General features: G+C 44.1%; 1 protein-coding gene across 1 annotated transcript in view; it reads left to right on the top strand.

Moving 5' to 3' along the window:
- Positions 1–16,369, top strand: part of ATRN (attractin) — a 144,296-nt gene extending 127,927 nt beyond the window's left edge. The window contains 3 exon segments of the mRNA XM_070756719.1: positions 2,429–2,536; positions 13,817–13,931; positions 15,671–16,369. Coding sequence (XP_070612820.1) covers positions 2,429–2,536; positions 13,817–13,931; positions 15,671–15,795 — 348 coding nt within the window. The 3' untranslated portion in view covers positions 15,796–16,369.
- The last annotated feature ends 643 nt before the right edge of the window (positions 16,370–17,012 follow it).

The following is a 17,012-nucleotide window of genomic DNA, read 5'->3' as shown; positions in this document are numbered from 1 at the left end:
ATGGTATGTTTGTTTGTATGTATGATTGGTTTTAAAATAAAGGTTTTTAGCTGCTTTAGTATTGGATTGTCGCATGTTGTTTTTACCACTGTTAGCCGCCCTGAGTCTACGGAGAGGGGCAGCATACAAATCAGATAGATAGATAGATAGATAGATAGATAGATAGATAGATAGATAGATAGATAGATAGATAGATAGATAGATAGATAGATAGAGATAGATAGATATAGATAGATAGATAGATAGATAGATAGATAGATAGATAGATAGATAGATAGAGATGGATGGATGGATGGATGGATGGATGGATGGATGGATGGATGGATAGATAGAGATAGATAGATAGATAGATAGAGATAGATAGATAGATAGATAGAGATAGATAGATAGATAGATAGATAGAGATAGATAGATAGATAGAGATAGATAGATAGATATAGATAGATAGATAGATAGATAGAGATAGATGGATGGATGGATGGATGGATGGATGGATGGATAGATAGAGATAGATAGATAGATAGATAGATAGAGATACATAGATAGATAGAGATAGAGATAGATAGATAGATAGATAGATAGATAGATAGATGATAGATAGAGATAGATAGAGATAGATAGATAGAGATAGATAGATAGATAGAGATAGATAAAGATAGATAGATAGAGATAGATAGATAGATAGATAGAGATAGATAGATAGAGATAGATAGATAAATAAATAAATCCACCCCTCCAAAAAAAGAGAGATTTTGTCACATTTTTTCGAATTGTTTTATTGACTTGAGGGTATCAGATTTACGATTCTAATTCTTTCTTTTTTTGTGCTATATTTGCAACTTCTAAAACCTCTCCCCCCCCCCCCCGTTCTTTTTTCGCCTTTCCTCCCCCACTTTTGCTTTCTTGGCTAATAGATAAATAAAAGGGTTTATAACTAACTCAGAAAGAGGAGATTTAAAAATGACTTGTTGAAGAAAAAACTTTAAACAGACGCCTACTAATAATAAAGCAAATCTGAAGGCTTGTCATCCTATAACTCACTGCACAGCTGCTGGGAACAGAACTCTTCTCTTTTATATATATATATTTTATATATTTGCATTTATATATTTGGAATACTGTGTTCAGTTCTGGAGACCTCACCTACAAGAAGATATGGATAAAATTGAATGGGTCCAAAGACGGGCTACAAGAATGGTGGAAGGTCTTAAGCATAAAACGTATCAGGAAAGACTCAATGAACTCAATCTGTATAGTCTGGAGGACAGAAGGAAAAGGGGGGACAGGATCAAAACATTTAAATATATTAAAGGGTTAAATAAGGTCCAGGAGGGAAGTGTTTTTAATAGGAAAGTGAACACAAGAACAAGGGGGCACAATCTGAGGTTAGTTGGGGGAAAGATCAAAAGCAACGTGAGAAAATATTATTTTATTGAAAGAGTAGTAGATGCTTGGAACAAATTTCCAGCAGACGTAGTTGGTCAACCCACAGTCACTGAATTTAAACATGCCTGGGATAAACATAGATCCATCCTAAGATAAAGTACAGGAAATAGTATAAGGGCAGACCAGATGGACCAGGAGGTCTTTTTCTGCCATCAATCTTTTATGTTTCTACGTTTCTACGTTTCTACGTTTCTATTTCAGAAGGACTTCTTTAAAGAGAATTTAAATTCTCTTTTAGATCTGGGTATCTCAACCGTCGCTGCATTAAGCCAAGTAGACTTCAACTCCCAGAATTCCCCTAGCCAGCCATCCTGGTTTAAGCAGATGGCCCTTGACTTATAACAATTTATTTAGTGACTGTTTGAACTTACAGCGTTACTTTAAAAAAGGGACATGCCTTGTTTTTCACACCAATGCAGTGACTCACCAGCATCTGAAGTTGTCTGTTTCAACCTTGGCTGCTTTAAGCCAGGTGGACTTCAACTCCCAGAATTCCCCAGCCAGCTGCAGTATTTCACTGTGAATTATTGCAGCTGGCTGGGGAATTCTGGGAGTTGAAGTCAAAGCAGCCAAGATTCACTGCAGCTGGCTGGGGAATTCTGGGAGTTGAAGTCAAAGCAGCCAAGATTCACTGCAGCTGGCTGGGGAATTCTGGGAGTTGAAGTCAAAGCAGCCAAGATTCACTGCAGCTGGCTGGGGAATTCTGGGAGTTGAAGTCAAAGCAGCCAAGATTCACTGCAGCTGGCTGGGGAATTCTGGGAGTTGAAGTCAAAGCAGCCAAGATTCGTTGCAACTGGCTGGGGAATTCTGGGAATTGAAGTCAAAGCAGCCAGGATTCCCTGTAGCTGGCTGGGGAATTCTGGGAGTTGAAGTCCACCGGACTTAAAGCAGCCAAGGTTCAGAAACACAGCTTTTAGATGCCAATTTCAAAATCTAAAATATTTCCATTCACATCCTGGCTTTTTCTTTTTTCCTTCCCCAGCAATTGCTCCGAGAGATGCAACAAATGGCCAGCCGCCCCTTTGCTTCCATCAACGTCGCCTTGGAAACGGACGAAGCACCCCCTGATCTCATCGGAGGCAGCATTAAGGTGAGGACGTACCCCCCAAAACCTTCCCCCCCTCCAAGGGCCATTCCCATCCTTCATCTTTTATAGAGGGCGACGTTGCTGGGACTTTGTGCCCGGATGCCAAGCCTGGAATCGAACTTTTCGTCCGCAAACCGAAATTTTGGCATCCGGGTGTCGAATCTGTCACGCCTTTATTTTCATCCGTGTTCCTTCCTCCGGGAGGCTGCTCATTTGCAATCTTCAAGTTTCAGGTTTATTGGATTTATATGCCGCCCCTCTCCGAAAACTCGGGGCAGCTAACAACAATCATGAACAATATACAATAAAATCCCATACTAAAAGCAAATTAAAACCCCTTAATATATAAAACCAAACATACATACAAACATACCATGCATACAGTTGTAACAGCCTAGGGGGAGGAGAAGTCTTAATTCCCCCATGCCTGACGACAGAGGTGAGTTTTAAGTAGCTTACGAAAGGCAAGGAGGGTGGGGGCAATTCTAAACTCTGGGGGGGAGTTGGTTCCAGAGGGCCGGGGCCGCCACAGAGAAGGCTCTTCCCCTGGGTTCTGCCAAGTGGCATTGTTTAGTTGACGGGACCCGGAGAAGACCCACTCTGTGGGACCTAACTGGCCGCTGGGATTCGTGCGGCAGAAGGTGGTCCCTTGCGAGGGATGCTGTTGAATTATTATTATTTTAAAAAGAAAAAGAAAATTCCAATTTTTCTTTTCTGTTTTTTCTTTCTCCTCAAGAAGATACCTTGTAATTAAGGACCCTTTAATTGAATAATTAAGTGCAATTTAATAATGAGGGGATTTAATCACGGGGGAATAAAACAGTATTATTTTCTGCCTGCGCAGACGCAAAAAGCCGCCAAAATCTCTCTCTCTCCCGATTGCGTCCCCTCATTTATTTATTAATTATATATTTATTAATCAGATTTGTATGCCGCCCCTCTCCGCAGACTCGGGGCGGCTCACAGCAATAATAATACAATGTAAACAAATCTAATATTTAAGTTAATTTAAAACCCCAATTTAGAAACCACTCATACATACAAGCATACCATGCATACATTTTATAAGCCTAGGGGGAGGGAAAGTCCCAATTCCCCCATGCCTGACGACAGAGGTGGGTTTCAAGGAGCTTAGGAAAGGCAAGGAGGGTGGGGGCAACTCTGATATCTGGGGGGAGTTGGTTCCAAAGGGTCATGAGATTTTGCTTTCTGTCCATGCGAAAAACAAAACCTCATGCGCGCACACCGGAGACCCAAAGCTGTGCATGCAACTCCAATTTTACTACCAGTGCAGCGTCCTCCTCCATACTGGTGAGAACCCAATACTGATTGTTCTGTCTCGCATGGCAGCCGTCCAATAATTGGGCCCAAATTAAAACTCAAACACAAAGGTTTCAAAATGGACAAGAATCTATTTACGAAGCCGTTTGTTGAACTGCACCAATGCGAACCAAAACAATGTCTTTCAACTGCCAAAATCCAGGCGTGATAAGAGAAAGCCCCACACAGTTGCTTCTCGAGCCAAAGTCTACTTGCAATATTATTGACCCTATGAATGTCCAGTTCTGTAGCAAGGCTTTTCAGCCAAAAACACTCTTCACGGGCTCTCCCGGAGGCTTTTTGCAAAGAGCACCTTCCAACTCCTTCCCTTTATATACTCTCTGGGAGTGCAGACTATGCACAGCTGTGCTCACTTCCTCCTTCTGAGCCTCGGTAACTGCTCCTGCCTCCCCCGCATCCTTCTTACCCGTACATTCTGGATCGGATTCCCTTATCTCCTCTTCTTCCTCCTCAGATCCCGGCGAAGCCTCAGTTGGGGACAGTTGGGGTTTCTATAGCTTCTATAGGCTCCTCCAACTCCATTTCGTTGAGGGCTGCAAAAGGGCTGTATTTGACCTCCGAGGGCCAGGCGGGGCGGTCTGACATGAGAGTGACAGGAGGCAGCACCCCACTCTCATAATCTACCTTTCTTTCTTTCTTCCTTCCTTCCTTCCTTCCTTCCTTCCTTCCTTCCTTCCTTCCTTCCTTCCTTCCTTCCTTCCTTCCTTCCTTCCTTCCTTCCTTCCTTCCTTCCTTCCTTCCTTCCTCCCCCCCTCCTTCCTTCCTTCCTTCCTTCCTTCCTTCCTTGCTACCATCTTTCCTTCCTACCTACCTTCCTTCCTCTCCCTCCCTTCCCTTCTCCCATCCCATCATCTCTCCTCCCTTCCCCCTCTCCTCTTAATTTTCTCTCCCCTGCTCTTCCCCCCCTCCCCTCTTAATTGTCTCTTCTCTTAATTTTTCCTCTTTGTTCTTAACATAGAAACATAGAAGTCTGACGGCAGAAAAAGACCTCCTGGTCCATCTAGTCTTCCCTGATACTATTTCCTGCATTTTATCTTAGGATGGATCTATGTTTATCCCAGGCATGTTTAAATTCAGTTACTGTGGATTTACCGACCACGTCTCCTGGGAAGTTTGTTCCAAGCCTCTACTACTCTTTCAGTGAAATAATATTTTCTCACGTTGCTTCTGATCTTTCCCCCAACTAACCTCAGATTGTGTCCCCTTGTTCTTGGGTTCACTTTCCTATTAAAAACACTTCCCTCCTGGACCTTATTTAACCCTTTAACCTATTGAAATGTTTCGATCATGTCCCCCCTTTTCCTTCTGTCCTCCAGACTCTACAGATTGAGTTCATGAAGTCTTTCCTGGTACGTTTTATGCTTAAGACCTTCCACCATTCTTGTAGCCCGTCTTTGGACCCGTTCAGTTTTGTCAATATCTTTTTGTAGGTGAGGTCTCCAGAACTGGACACAGGATTCCAAATGTGGTGTCACCAGCGCTCTATACAGGAGGATCACAGTCTCCCTCTTCCTGCTTGTTAACCTTCTCTTAATCTTCTCTTCTGTTTTCCCCTCCCCTCCCCTATCCTTTCTAATTCCTTCTTCCTTCCCCTCTTTCCTTATTTTTCCTTCCTTGCTCTCTTCCTATCCCGTTCCCTTGCCCTCCCGCTTGGCTAGTCCGACATGCTGGCTATCCACCTCCTCCTGCCTCCCTTCTGGGGATTCCCTTGACAAGCTGCCACCGTTCACCCCTTCCTCCCGTTCACACACACCCCTTCCCCATATTCCTGGACCGGGAGGGGGAACAGGGGGGAGAGATGTGAAATGCCAGGCATATGTTCATAATTAATATGGAAGCAGCCCGCCATTGTTCTGCATATTAAACGGGCCAGGGATTTGGTTTGCTCTACCTGCTTTGAAATGCATCCTCTTCCCTGTGTGTTTGTGGCCTCTTTTGATGGAAGCCAAACTGACACGACCACAGGGAATCGGCACGTGGGTTTGGGAAGTGGGGAAAAACTGTGTGTGTGTCTGTATATCTCTATCTCTATATCTATCTATCTTTCTATCTATCTGTCTATCTATTTATCTGTTTTTCTTTGTATTTGTCTATCTGTTTGTCTATCTGTCATCAATCTTCTGTCTGTCTGTCTATCTATCTATCTATCTATCTATCTATCTATCTATCTATCTATCTATCTATCTATCTATCTATCTATCTACGGTATCTATCTATCTATCTATCTATCTATCTATCTATCTATCTATCTATCTATCTATCTATCTATCTATCTATCTATCTATCTATCTATCTACAGTATCTATCTATCTATCTATCTATCTATCTATCTATCTATCTATCTATCTATCTATCTATCTATCTATCTATCTATCTACAGTATCTACAGTATCTATCTATCTATCTATCTATCTATCTATCTATCTATCTATCTATCTATCTATCTATCTTTCTACCTATCTACCTACCTACCTTTCTATCTATCTATCTTTCTACCTATCTACCTACCTACCTTTCTATCTATCTACCTACCTACCTACCTTTCTATCTACCTACCTATCTACCTACCTACCTACAGTGTCTGTCTGTCTGTCTGTCTATCTCTCTATCTATTTATCTTTCTACCTATCTACCAACATCTACCTACCTACCTATTTATTTGTCTGCCTGCCTGCCTGCCTACCTACCTACCTACCTACCTACCTATCTATCTATCTATCTATCTTTCCATCCATATACCTGTTTTTCTGTCGAGTCACCTAGTATACCCCAATGTGGGAGGGAGCATGCTTTTTCCCCGTTCTTTCCTCGGCTTCCTTTAAGGGCCTCGTATTCCCCGTACAGGTAATCAACTCAGACACGTTACAACCTAAGCGACGTGCCGCTGTGCCACTGTGGCGTAGTTTTTGCATTCCTGACATGTTCTGTGGTGGGGAGTGATCCCCTTAGATCTCTCTGGTGTAGCTACCAAAGGCTGTTGCGCCTCGCACAACGTATTTTTCATCTGCAATTTAGCTCCAGGTAGGAAGAAAGAACGGATGTTGTCGGCCTGTGCAACCAGGCGGTCCTCGACTTATAATAATAATAATAATAATAATAATAATAATAATAATAATAATAATAATAATAATAAAAATTATTATTATTATTATTATTATTATTATTATTATTATTATTATTATTATTATTATTATTAATTGGATTTGTATGCCGCCCCTCTCCGCAGACTCGGGGCGGCTAACAACAATAATAAACACAACATGTACAATCCAATAATAAAAAACAACTAAAACCCCCTATTATAAAACCAAACATACACACAAACATACCATGCATAACTTGTAATGGCCTAGGGGGAAGGAATATCTCAGCTCCCCCATGCCTGAGTAGTTTACGAAAGACAGAGAGCGTGGGGGCAGTTCTAATCTCCGGGGGGAGATGGTTCCAGAGGGCTGGGGCCGCCACAGAGAAGGCTCTTCCCCTGGGGCCCGCCAAACAACATTGTTTAGTCGACGGGCCCCGGAGAAGGCCTAACCATTAATTGCTAATAGGTGTGCAAATGGGGGAGGGATACGACATCCTCTGTCTCCAGCCTACAACCCAGTTCTTTCAGCAGGTCCCAAGGAGGCTTCGCACCCTTTTCCAATACTCAGGTCACCCTGAGGACACAGAGAAACCTCCAGGGGGCCTCAACGACTCTTTGAAACAGGGTGTCAAACTCAAGGCCCTGGGGCCCAGATCCGGCCTGTGGTGCACTTAGATCTGGCCCATGGGGGGCCCCCTGAATACAGCAAGGGACCGGCCTGCAGCACCTCTGCCAGCGAAAATGGGCTCCCGACTTAGAGATGAAGGAGCTTCTTAGGTGAGAAGAGAAACGTCTTCAAAGAGAGTGGAAGAGTAGAGCAGAGTAGGTGGACTGGACTGGAGTGGAATGGAAGAGTAGAGTAGAGTAGAGAGAGTGGAGTAGAATGGAATGGAAGAGTAGAGTAGAGGGAGTGGACTGGACTGAAGGGGAGTGGAATGGAATGTAAGAGTAGAGTAGAGTGGAGTACCGTGAGTGGAGTGGAATGGAAGAGAGAGTAGAGTAGAGGGAGTAAAGAGTAGAGTAGAGGGAGCTGGAGTGGAATGAAAGTAGAGTAGAGTAGAGGAAGTGGACTGAAGTGGAATGGAATGGAATGGAATGTAAGAGTAGAGTAGAGTAGAGTGGAGTACCGTGAGTGGAGTGGAATGGAAGAGAGAGTAGAGTAGAGGGAGTAAAGAGTAGAGTAGAGGGAGCTGGAGTGGAATGAAAGTAGAGTAGAGTAGAGGAAGTGGACTGAAGTGGAATGGAATGGAATGGAATTTAAGAGTAGAGTAGAGTGAGTGGAGTGAGTGGAGTGGAATGGAAATGTAGAGTAATGTGGAGGAGTGGAGGGGAATGGAAGAGTAGAATAGAAGAATAGAATAGAGCAGAACAGAATAGAATTAGAATGGAGTGGAATGGAATAGAATAGAAATAGAATAGAAATGAAATAGAATAGAATAGAATAGAATAGAATAGAATAGAATAGAGAGCTGGGAGGGATCTTGAAGGTCTTCTAGTCCAGCCCCCTGCTCAAGCAGAAGAACCTATACCATTCCAGGCAAGCAACTGTCCAATCTCTTCTTGAAGATCTCCTGTGACGGTTTCTGGTGGCAAGCTGTTCCACTGCTTAACTGTCTTCACTGTCAGGAAATTCCTCTTTCATTCCAGATTTTCTTCTCTGCTCGATCAGTTTCCACCCGTGGCTTCTTGTCCTGCCTTCAGGGGCTTTGGAGGATAAATTAACCCCCCCTCCCCTCTCCTTCCTGCCAGCCCCTCAAATACTGGAAGGCTGCTCTCATGTCCCCCCCCTAATTCTACCCCCCAAAAAATAAGAAGAAAAGCCCCAGGTGTCTCCCATTTATGAATGGATTCATGAAGGCCGAGCCTTGGTCGCTTGTTTCTCCCCAAGTGCAAAACTGATGGACAGGCTAAAATATCCCCCCCCCAACCCGGTGACAGCCTGGACAGTGCAGTGTCCATCTGCTCTTGTTAGTGATGGTTTTGAAGCCTTCTTCACTTGCGGCCTTGGTGAGTTCCCTTCTGTTGACTGTCAGCTGGAATCCGGAGAGAGAGAGAGAGAGAGACATGAAGTCTTTTCCACAGTCTTTTCTTTCTTTCTTTCTTTCTTTCTTTCTTTCTCTCTCTCTCTTTCTTTCTTTCTTTCTTTCTTTCCTTCTTTCCTTCTTTCCTTCCTTCCTTTCTCTCTCTCTCCCCTTCCTTCCTTCTTTCTTTCTTTCTTTCTTTCTTCTTTCCTTCCTTCCTTTCTCTCTCTCTCCCCTTCCTTCCTTCTTTCCTTCTTTCTTTCTTCTTTCCTTCCTTCCTTTCTTTCTCTCTCTCACTCCTTCCTTCCTTCTAGTTCCTTCCTTCCTTCTTTCTTTCTTCTTTCCTTCCTTCCTTTCTTTCTCTCTCCCTTCCTTCTTTCTTTCTTTCTTCTTTCCTTCCTTTCTTTCTCTCTCTCTCTCTCCCCTTCCTTCATTCCTTCCTTCTTTCTTTCTCTCCCTCTCCCTCCCACCCTCTCTTTTTCTTTCGCTCCCTCTCTTTCCTTCCTCCCTTCCTTCCTTTCTCTCTCCCCTCCCTCCTTCTCTCTCTCTCTCTCTCTCTCTTTCTTTCTTTCTTTCTTTCTTTCTTTGGATTTGCATGCCACCCAACTCCCTAGGGACTCTATTTTTGGTATTTGGGGGGGGGGTCTTTGTTGGAGGATTTCAAGAAAAGATTGGACAACCAATCTGGAGTAGTGTAGGGTTTCCTGCCTGAGCAGGGGGGTTGGACTAGAAGACCTCCAAGGTCCCTTCCAACTCTGCCATTCTGTTGTTACTATTTAGCTCTGCCAGAAACCCGTCTCCTTTGGGGCCCTAAGGTCAAGGGATTTTAACATCTGAAACCGTCAGGCTTCTCCCAGCTTGGGCATTTAGCAAAGAAAGACCCCTCGACTCCATTTGTAGTAGTGAAAGCTACAAATAACCCTGTGTGTATATGTGTGTGTATCAGAAAATCACTTAACAACCATTTCGGTTAGCAACGGAAACGCCGAGAGATCCATTGTGAGCTCGGCTGCTGTGGCGTCTCCTTCCGTGCGCTTCTTCCGCCCTGCTGACTTTGCAAGGCTTAGCAAGAAATAACGTTGCATTTCTGAACACCGAGAGTCGAAAATTGTGCTGGGAGTTGAGGAAAAGCCAAAGAGATTAGCTCTGTTAAAAGTCCAGTGTATTTTACAGCCCGGCAGCCCTGCGAAGGAGATAAACCTTTTCCCTTTAACGAATTACTTTTGAGGAGCATCCGAAGACATAGAGTTAGGATTTGCTTTCTGATTTTTTTTCTTTTTAAAGCAACACACCAACCCAGCAGCAGCGAGAGAGATGTGGGGGCTTGGCTTTCATCCCTCCCTGACTTTTGAAAAGGGATAAATAGAAACCTAGAAGATTGACGGCAGAAAAAGGCCTCCTGGTCCATCTAGTCTGCCCTTATACTATTTCCTGTATTTTATCTTAGGATGGATCTATGTTTATCCCAGGCATGTTTACATTCAGTGACTGTGGATTCAACAGAGAGGAGAAGGAGGAGGGAGAGAAGGAGGAGTACGAGGGGGAAGAGGAGGAAGAGAAGGAGTAGGAGTAGGAAAGGAGGAAGAGGAATGGTTTTGTTAGTGCTCTCTAAGCTTGGTAGTTTTCTTGGAGATGTCTCATCACCCAACTATGTAATATTATCAGTGCTAAAAGGGAGACAGATTTACAGAGAAGAGAAGGAGGAGGGAGAGAAGGAGGATGACAAGAGAGAAGATTAGGAAGAGAGGGAGGATGAGTGGGAAAGGAGGAAAAGCAAGGGGACACAATCTGAAGTTAGTTGGGGGAAAGATCAAAAGCAACATGAGAAAATATTATTTTACTGAAAGAGTAGTAGATCCTTGGAACAAACTTCCAGCAGACGTGGTAGATAAATCCACAGTAACTGAATTTAAACATGCCTGGGATAAACATAGATCCATCCTAAGATAAAATACAGGAAAGAGTATAAGGGCAGACTAGGTGGACCAGGAGGTCTTTTTCTGCCGTCAGACTTCTATGTTTCTATGTTTTCTTGGTGCTCTCTAAGCTTGGTAGTTTTCTTGGAGACCTCTCACCACACAACTACGTAATATCATCAGTGCTAGAAGGGAGAGGGGCTTGGAGAGAGGAGGAGGAAGGGGACAGCTTTGGGGGTCCTTGGTGCTCCTCCTCTTATCTCTCCCTCTCCGTCAGTTCCTAGAGATTTGGCGAACGCGATTGTTTTGTTCTTTATACACTCAAAAAGCGTGCCGGCGTTTTTAATAGATACCGAAGCACAGCAGCCTAAGATGGTTTTCCCTCCATTTAATTACATGCCCCATTAAAGGGAGCTGCTGATCTATCAGAATGAAATATTGCTGGAGAAAAAAAAAACCCAACCACCTAGCGTTTCTCTTCGCCCCTCTTTTGCCACGGGGTCTCACGTTAAGTCCCGTTTGGCGCAATTTTATTTTATTTTTTAAAAACACCTTGGAAACTTTGCACAAATAGTGGCCGGCAGTGAACGATGGGTGATTTTGGCTGGCTCAGATCCTGGAAAGACCAGACTATTATTATTATTATTATTATTATTATTATTATTATTATTATTATTAATTAGATTTGTATGCCGCCCCTCTCCGTAGACTCGGGGCGGCTCACAACAATAACAAGAACAATGTAAGAACAAATCTAATAATTTAAAAAACGCTAAAACCCCCATTATTAAAAGCAAACATACACACAAACATACCGTGTATAAACTGTATAGGCCTGGGGGAGATGTCTCAGTTCCCCCATGCCTGACGGCAGAGATGGGTCTTAAGAGCTTTACAAAAGGCAAGGAGGGTGGGGGCAGTTCTAATCTCCGGGGGGAGCTGGTTCCAAAGGGTCGGGGCCGCCACAGAGAAGGCTCTTCTCCTGGGTCCTACCAAACGACATTGTTTAGGCGACGGGAGCCGGAGAAGGCCAACTCTGTGGGACCTAACCGGTCGCTGGGATTCGTGCGGCAGAAGGTGGTCCTGGAGGTATTCTGGTCCGATGCCATGCAGGGCTTTATAGGTCATAACCAACAACTAAGCTCTCTGTACGAAGAAGGAAAAAAACCTCTTTAAAATTAAAATCTGGGATGGGGTCCTTGGCGTTCTCGGAGCTTCGTTGCTTTCTTGCAGGCGTTTCGTGACCCAGCTAGGTAGCATCATCAGTGGTAGAAGGAAGTGTGGGTTTATTTTCTGTTGAATGTAGAAGTGGCTTTCCCCGTTGATGTGGGTGGCTGGGGGTTCTTGGGGGTTCCTTTTTTTAGGCTGTTCCTTATTGTCTTTGTTGGGGGTGTTGTAGACTTCGGGATGGAAGGTTTAGGGTTGGTCCTTGACCAGCTCTTGGAAAAGAGGAATTCCCACCCAGAACTCGCTTGGCTTGGATCTCGGTTGAGAATGTGTCCTAGGCAAATTTCGCCCACAGTTAGCAGCCGATGGGAGAAGGACGTTGGGGAGAAGCCCTCTAGATTTTGCATGGTGGAAGGAACTGTGGATGCCTTTTCTCTTTTTCTCTTTCTCTTTCTTTCTCCCTCTCCTCTACTCCTCTTTTTCTTCCCCTGTCTACCTTCCCTTCCTTTTATTTTTTCTTCCTTCTCTAATCTTTCTTTTCAGCCCTCTTCTCTTCCCTTTTCCTTTCTCCTTTCCTTCCTCTCCTTTCCCTTCCATTTTTTTCCTTCCTCCCTTCCCAATTCTCAGTCATTCCTTCCTTCCTTCCATCCCTCCCTTCCCCTCCCTTTTCACTTTCCCCTTCCTTCCTTCCTTCTTTCCTTCCACCTTCCTTCCTCCCTTCCCAATTCTCCTTCCTTCCCTCCCTTTCCCTCCCTTTTCACTTTCTCCTTCCCTTCCCTTTTTTCTTTCCTTCCTTCCTTCCATCCCTTCCTTCCTTCCTTCCATCCCTTCCCTTCCCCTCCCTTTCCCCTTTTTCCTTCCCTCCATTTTTTCCTCCATCCCTAATTCTCATGCGTTTTTTTCCTTCCACCCCTTCCCCTCGCTTTTCCCTTTCCCCTTCCCTTCCTTTTCCTGCCTCCTCCTTTTGCCCTTTCTTCCTCCTCTTTCCCTTTTTTTAATTTTTTAAAAGTTTTTATACATAATAAAAACATTACAATGACAAACAAAACAGATACAAATATACAAACAGACAATCAAAACAAAATAACAAAATGAAAAAAACATATAGCAAACAATAGGGAAATTACTTTCCCATCTCATTTGAAGTTTTCAATCAGAGAATTCTTTGTCCTCTTTTCTTAATTATTAATATTTGTATTATTATATTATTGCTTTTCTTTTTGGTATTTTTTTCCTTAAATTTGTGTATTTTTTCTTCCTTCCTCAAGCCAATCATAAAAGTTTCTCCATATCTTATAATATCCTGAATCTTCTTTCCCTTCTAATTGTTTTGACAGCCTGTCCATCTCTTCACAGTCCATTAACTTTTTAAGTATCCTTCCTCCTTTTTTCCACCTTCTCTCCAAGCCCCTCTCCCTTCTAGCACTGATGATATTACGTAGTTGGGTGGTGAGACGTCTCCAAGAAAACAACCCAGCTTAGAGAGCACTAAGAAAACCATTGCTCTTCCTCCTTTCCCACTCATCCTCCCTCTCTTCCTCATCTTCTCTCTTGTCCTCCTCCTTCGTTCCCTCCTCCTTCTCTTCTCTGTAAATCTGTCTCCCTTTTAGCACTGATGATATTACATATTTGGGTGATGAGACGTCTCCAAGAAAACAACCAAGCTTAGAGAGCACTAAGAAAACCATTGCTCTTCCTCCTTTCCTCCTCCTCCTCCCCTCGCCAATCTCTCATCCTTCTCTTCCCGTTGCAGACGGTGCCCAAGCCCATCGCCCTGGAGCCCTGTTTTGGCAACAAAGCCGCGGTTCTCTCCGTATTCGTCAGGTTGCCGAGGAGCCTGGGTGGGATCCCTCCACCTGGGCAGTCAGGTGAGTCTCTCGCTTCCCTTCGGGGCTTCGCTGGTGATCCCGCATTTAAAGCAGTGTTTCTCAAATAGTGGGGTGGGGCCGCCTGGGGGGGGGCATGGAGTGACGCCAGGGGGGGACATGAGGATGTGAGATTTTGCCGATTTTCAGCATGCACAGAAGCAAAGAAACCGCTGGAATTTGGCAAAATCTCACCCGCGTGATCTTCCCGGCGCAAGATTTCGCTTCCTGCCCATATGCAGAAGCTGAGTCCCGCGCTGGCGCACACGGGCACTTTGGTCACCACGATTTATTTATTTATTTATTTATTTATTTATTTATTTATTTATCTATCTTATCTTATCTTATCATTTTATTTAATTTTATTTAATTTTATTTAATTTTATTTATTTTATTTATTTTATTTATTTTATTTATTTTATTTATTTTATTTATTTTATTTATTTTATTTATTTTATTTATTTTATTTATTTATTTTTATTTTTATTTTTATTTATTTTAGTTTTTATTTTTTTATTTTTTTATTTATTAGATTTGTAGACTCGGATTGCACAGGTAGCACTGGCGACGGGGAGCCCTTCACCAAAACCCACCCCTGCCCACACAGGCAGGTCCTTTACTACGAGGGTCGCCCAGAAAGTAATGCACCACATTTTTTTTGTTCAACAATTATTTATTGAACACAATGAAACTTACACACAAGAAAGAAAGATGTTTCTTCTACACTCTCTATTTTTCCACGTAATCTCCGTCTCGTTCTATGGCCTTCCTCTAGTGAGACTCAAAGGTGTGGATGCCCTGTCGGTACCACTCCTTGTTCTGGTCCCGAACCCATTTCTGTACTTCTAATGGCCTCCCCCTCTGTGCCCAGCGACTAACCATACTTCTGCCGACTGCAGATTTTCCGTAAACTGCACACAAACGTTTGTGAATGTTCCCCACAGTTTTTCTCCGCCGTAATTCAACAATGACAGGCTGTTTGTAGCGCACATCACTTACAGACGCCATTTCGAAACACTGCTGCAGCTACGCTATCTGTCTGAAGAAACGCAGAATTTACACACGCACTCTTGACAATTCAAATAATGTATATCTAAAGTTTCTCATGTGTGCCATTACTGTAGGCTGAGAAAAAACATAGAAACCTAGAAGATTGACGGCAGAAAAAGACTTCCTGGTCCATCTAGTCTGCCCTTACACTATTTCCTGTATTTTATCTTAGGATGGATATAAGTTTATCCCAGGCATGTTTGAATTCAGTTACTGTGGATTTACCAACCACGTCTGCTGGAAGTTTGTTCCAAAGATCTACTACTCTTTCAGTAAAATAATCTTTTCTCACATTGCTTCTGATCTTTCCCCCAACTAACTTCAGATTGTGTCTCCTTGTTCTTGTGTTCACTTTCCTGTTAAAAACACTTCCCTCCTGGACCTTATCTACCCCTTTAACGTATTTAAATGTTTCAATCATGTCTCCTCTTTCCCTTCTGTCCTCCAGACTATACAGATTGAGTTCATCAAGTCTTTCCTTTCTGGGCGACCCACGTATTTATTATTAGTTTATTATTTATTAGATTTGTATGCCGCCCTTCTCCGAGGACTCCAGGCCGTCCCCTGCAGGCTAGATATAAGCACCCCGTGGACCAGAACCGGCCCATGGGCCTTGAGTTCGACATCCCTTGTGTAGCTGATCTACAACTCTTTCTCTCTGTGTGTGTGTCTGTGTCTTCTTCTTTGCCCAGGCCTTGCAGTTGCCAGCGCGTTGGTGGACATTTCCCAACAGATGCCCATCACCTACAAAGACAAGTCGGGCGTGGTACGAAATAGGAAACAACAACCTCCGGCCCAGCCCGGAACCTGTATTTGATGCATGGACATCAGAACTGCCTCTTTTAAACCCCAGGTTGGCCCTCGGAGAAGGACCTCCGTTTTTTCCGTTTTTCAAAGGCCCCCAGGGTGGAGAGGAAGGCCTCGAAGCTCTCGAGAACATCCAGACTTTCTTCTCGGCGTCGGCGCCTCGGTTGGCCCGCTTCGTCTTCGATCCGCCCAGCCCCCTTCGTCGGTTTCAGACCTTACACGGCATGTCCTTCAACAGAACTTCTCCACCCACGAAGGTTGGCGTCAACCAGGAAGAAGGCGGAGGGGGAAAAAAACACACTGGTTTTATGGAACATTGACTTTTTTTGCCCTCCGAAAGAGCGTAGACAATGCCTGTCAGTTCTCTGCCCTCGGACGCTGCAAGAAGACGCCGTCTTAACGTGCCCGGGATGCCGAGGAACTCAAGGTCTCTATTTATTTCTTCTAAGAACAGGCCTTCGCTCGCCTCTCGATGTGGTAGCGTTATTTTTCTCCAAGGCAAGGTATTAAAATTTGGGGCGGAGCAAGCCCTGCACGGTTGAACTCTACCCGTTCTTTCCCTTTAAAAATAATAATAAGAAAAAGAATAATCCTATTTTCCGGAGAGTATTTTTAACCCCCCTACGTGGGCTCGCGCAGCGACGGACACCTTCGCCCCGCGTCCGACGGGGTTTTAAATAGATCTAGGAAAGCATGGGATTAACGCAGCGAGGTTTTGCACATGCTCCGTATCGTGCCCCCCCAAAACCCCCGTTCTTTGTTGACTTTGCTCACCATACGGACGAGAGACGGACGGTAACGGCAGAGCCGAGCCAGGGGGGCGTCTACATCCTCTCCACAGCAGCCAGCCCTCTTTGGTGGTTCCTCTCTCTTCTTTCTCTTTGGTTGCTTGGCTCAAGGGAGGACGATGATTCCTAGGGTTGGGGGACGATCTGAAAACCCCTAAGTCCCATACGCACACATACACACACCCGATGCGCCCAGAACTGCTCGCTTACATACTATGTTTCCCAGAAAATAAGACCCGGGCTTATATTGTTTGGAACTCTGAAATAAGCGCTTGGCCTTATCGCCATGCGCTCAGAAGCCCAATGGGGCTTATTATCAAGGGAGGTCTTATTTTGGGGGAGAAACAGGGTAGTACATGATGATGACCCGGAGAAAAAATGCAGGCGCTATTATGCCCCAGGGCTAAAGGGGTCTTAAAACCCTTTTGAACAGGGGTCC

The sequence above is a fragment of the Erythrolamprus reginae genome, chromosome 7 (genome assembly GCF_031021105.1).
Source record: "Erythrolamprus reginae isolate rEryReg1 chromosome 7, rEryReg1.hap1, whole genome shotgun sequence".
NCBI lineage: Eukaryota > Metazoa > Chordata > Lepidosauria > Squamata > Dipsadidae > Erythrolamprus > Erythrolamprus reginae.
Note: the sequence above shows the minus strand (reverse complement) of the source record. Positions and strands in the feature narration are given on the sequence as shown.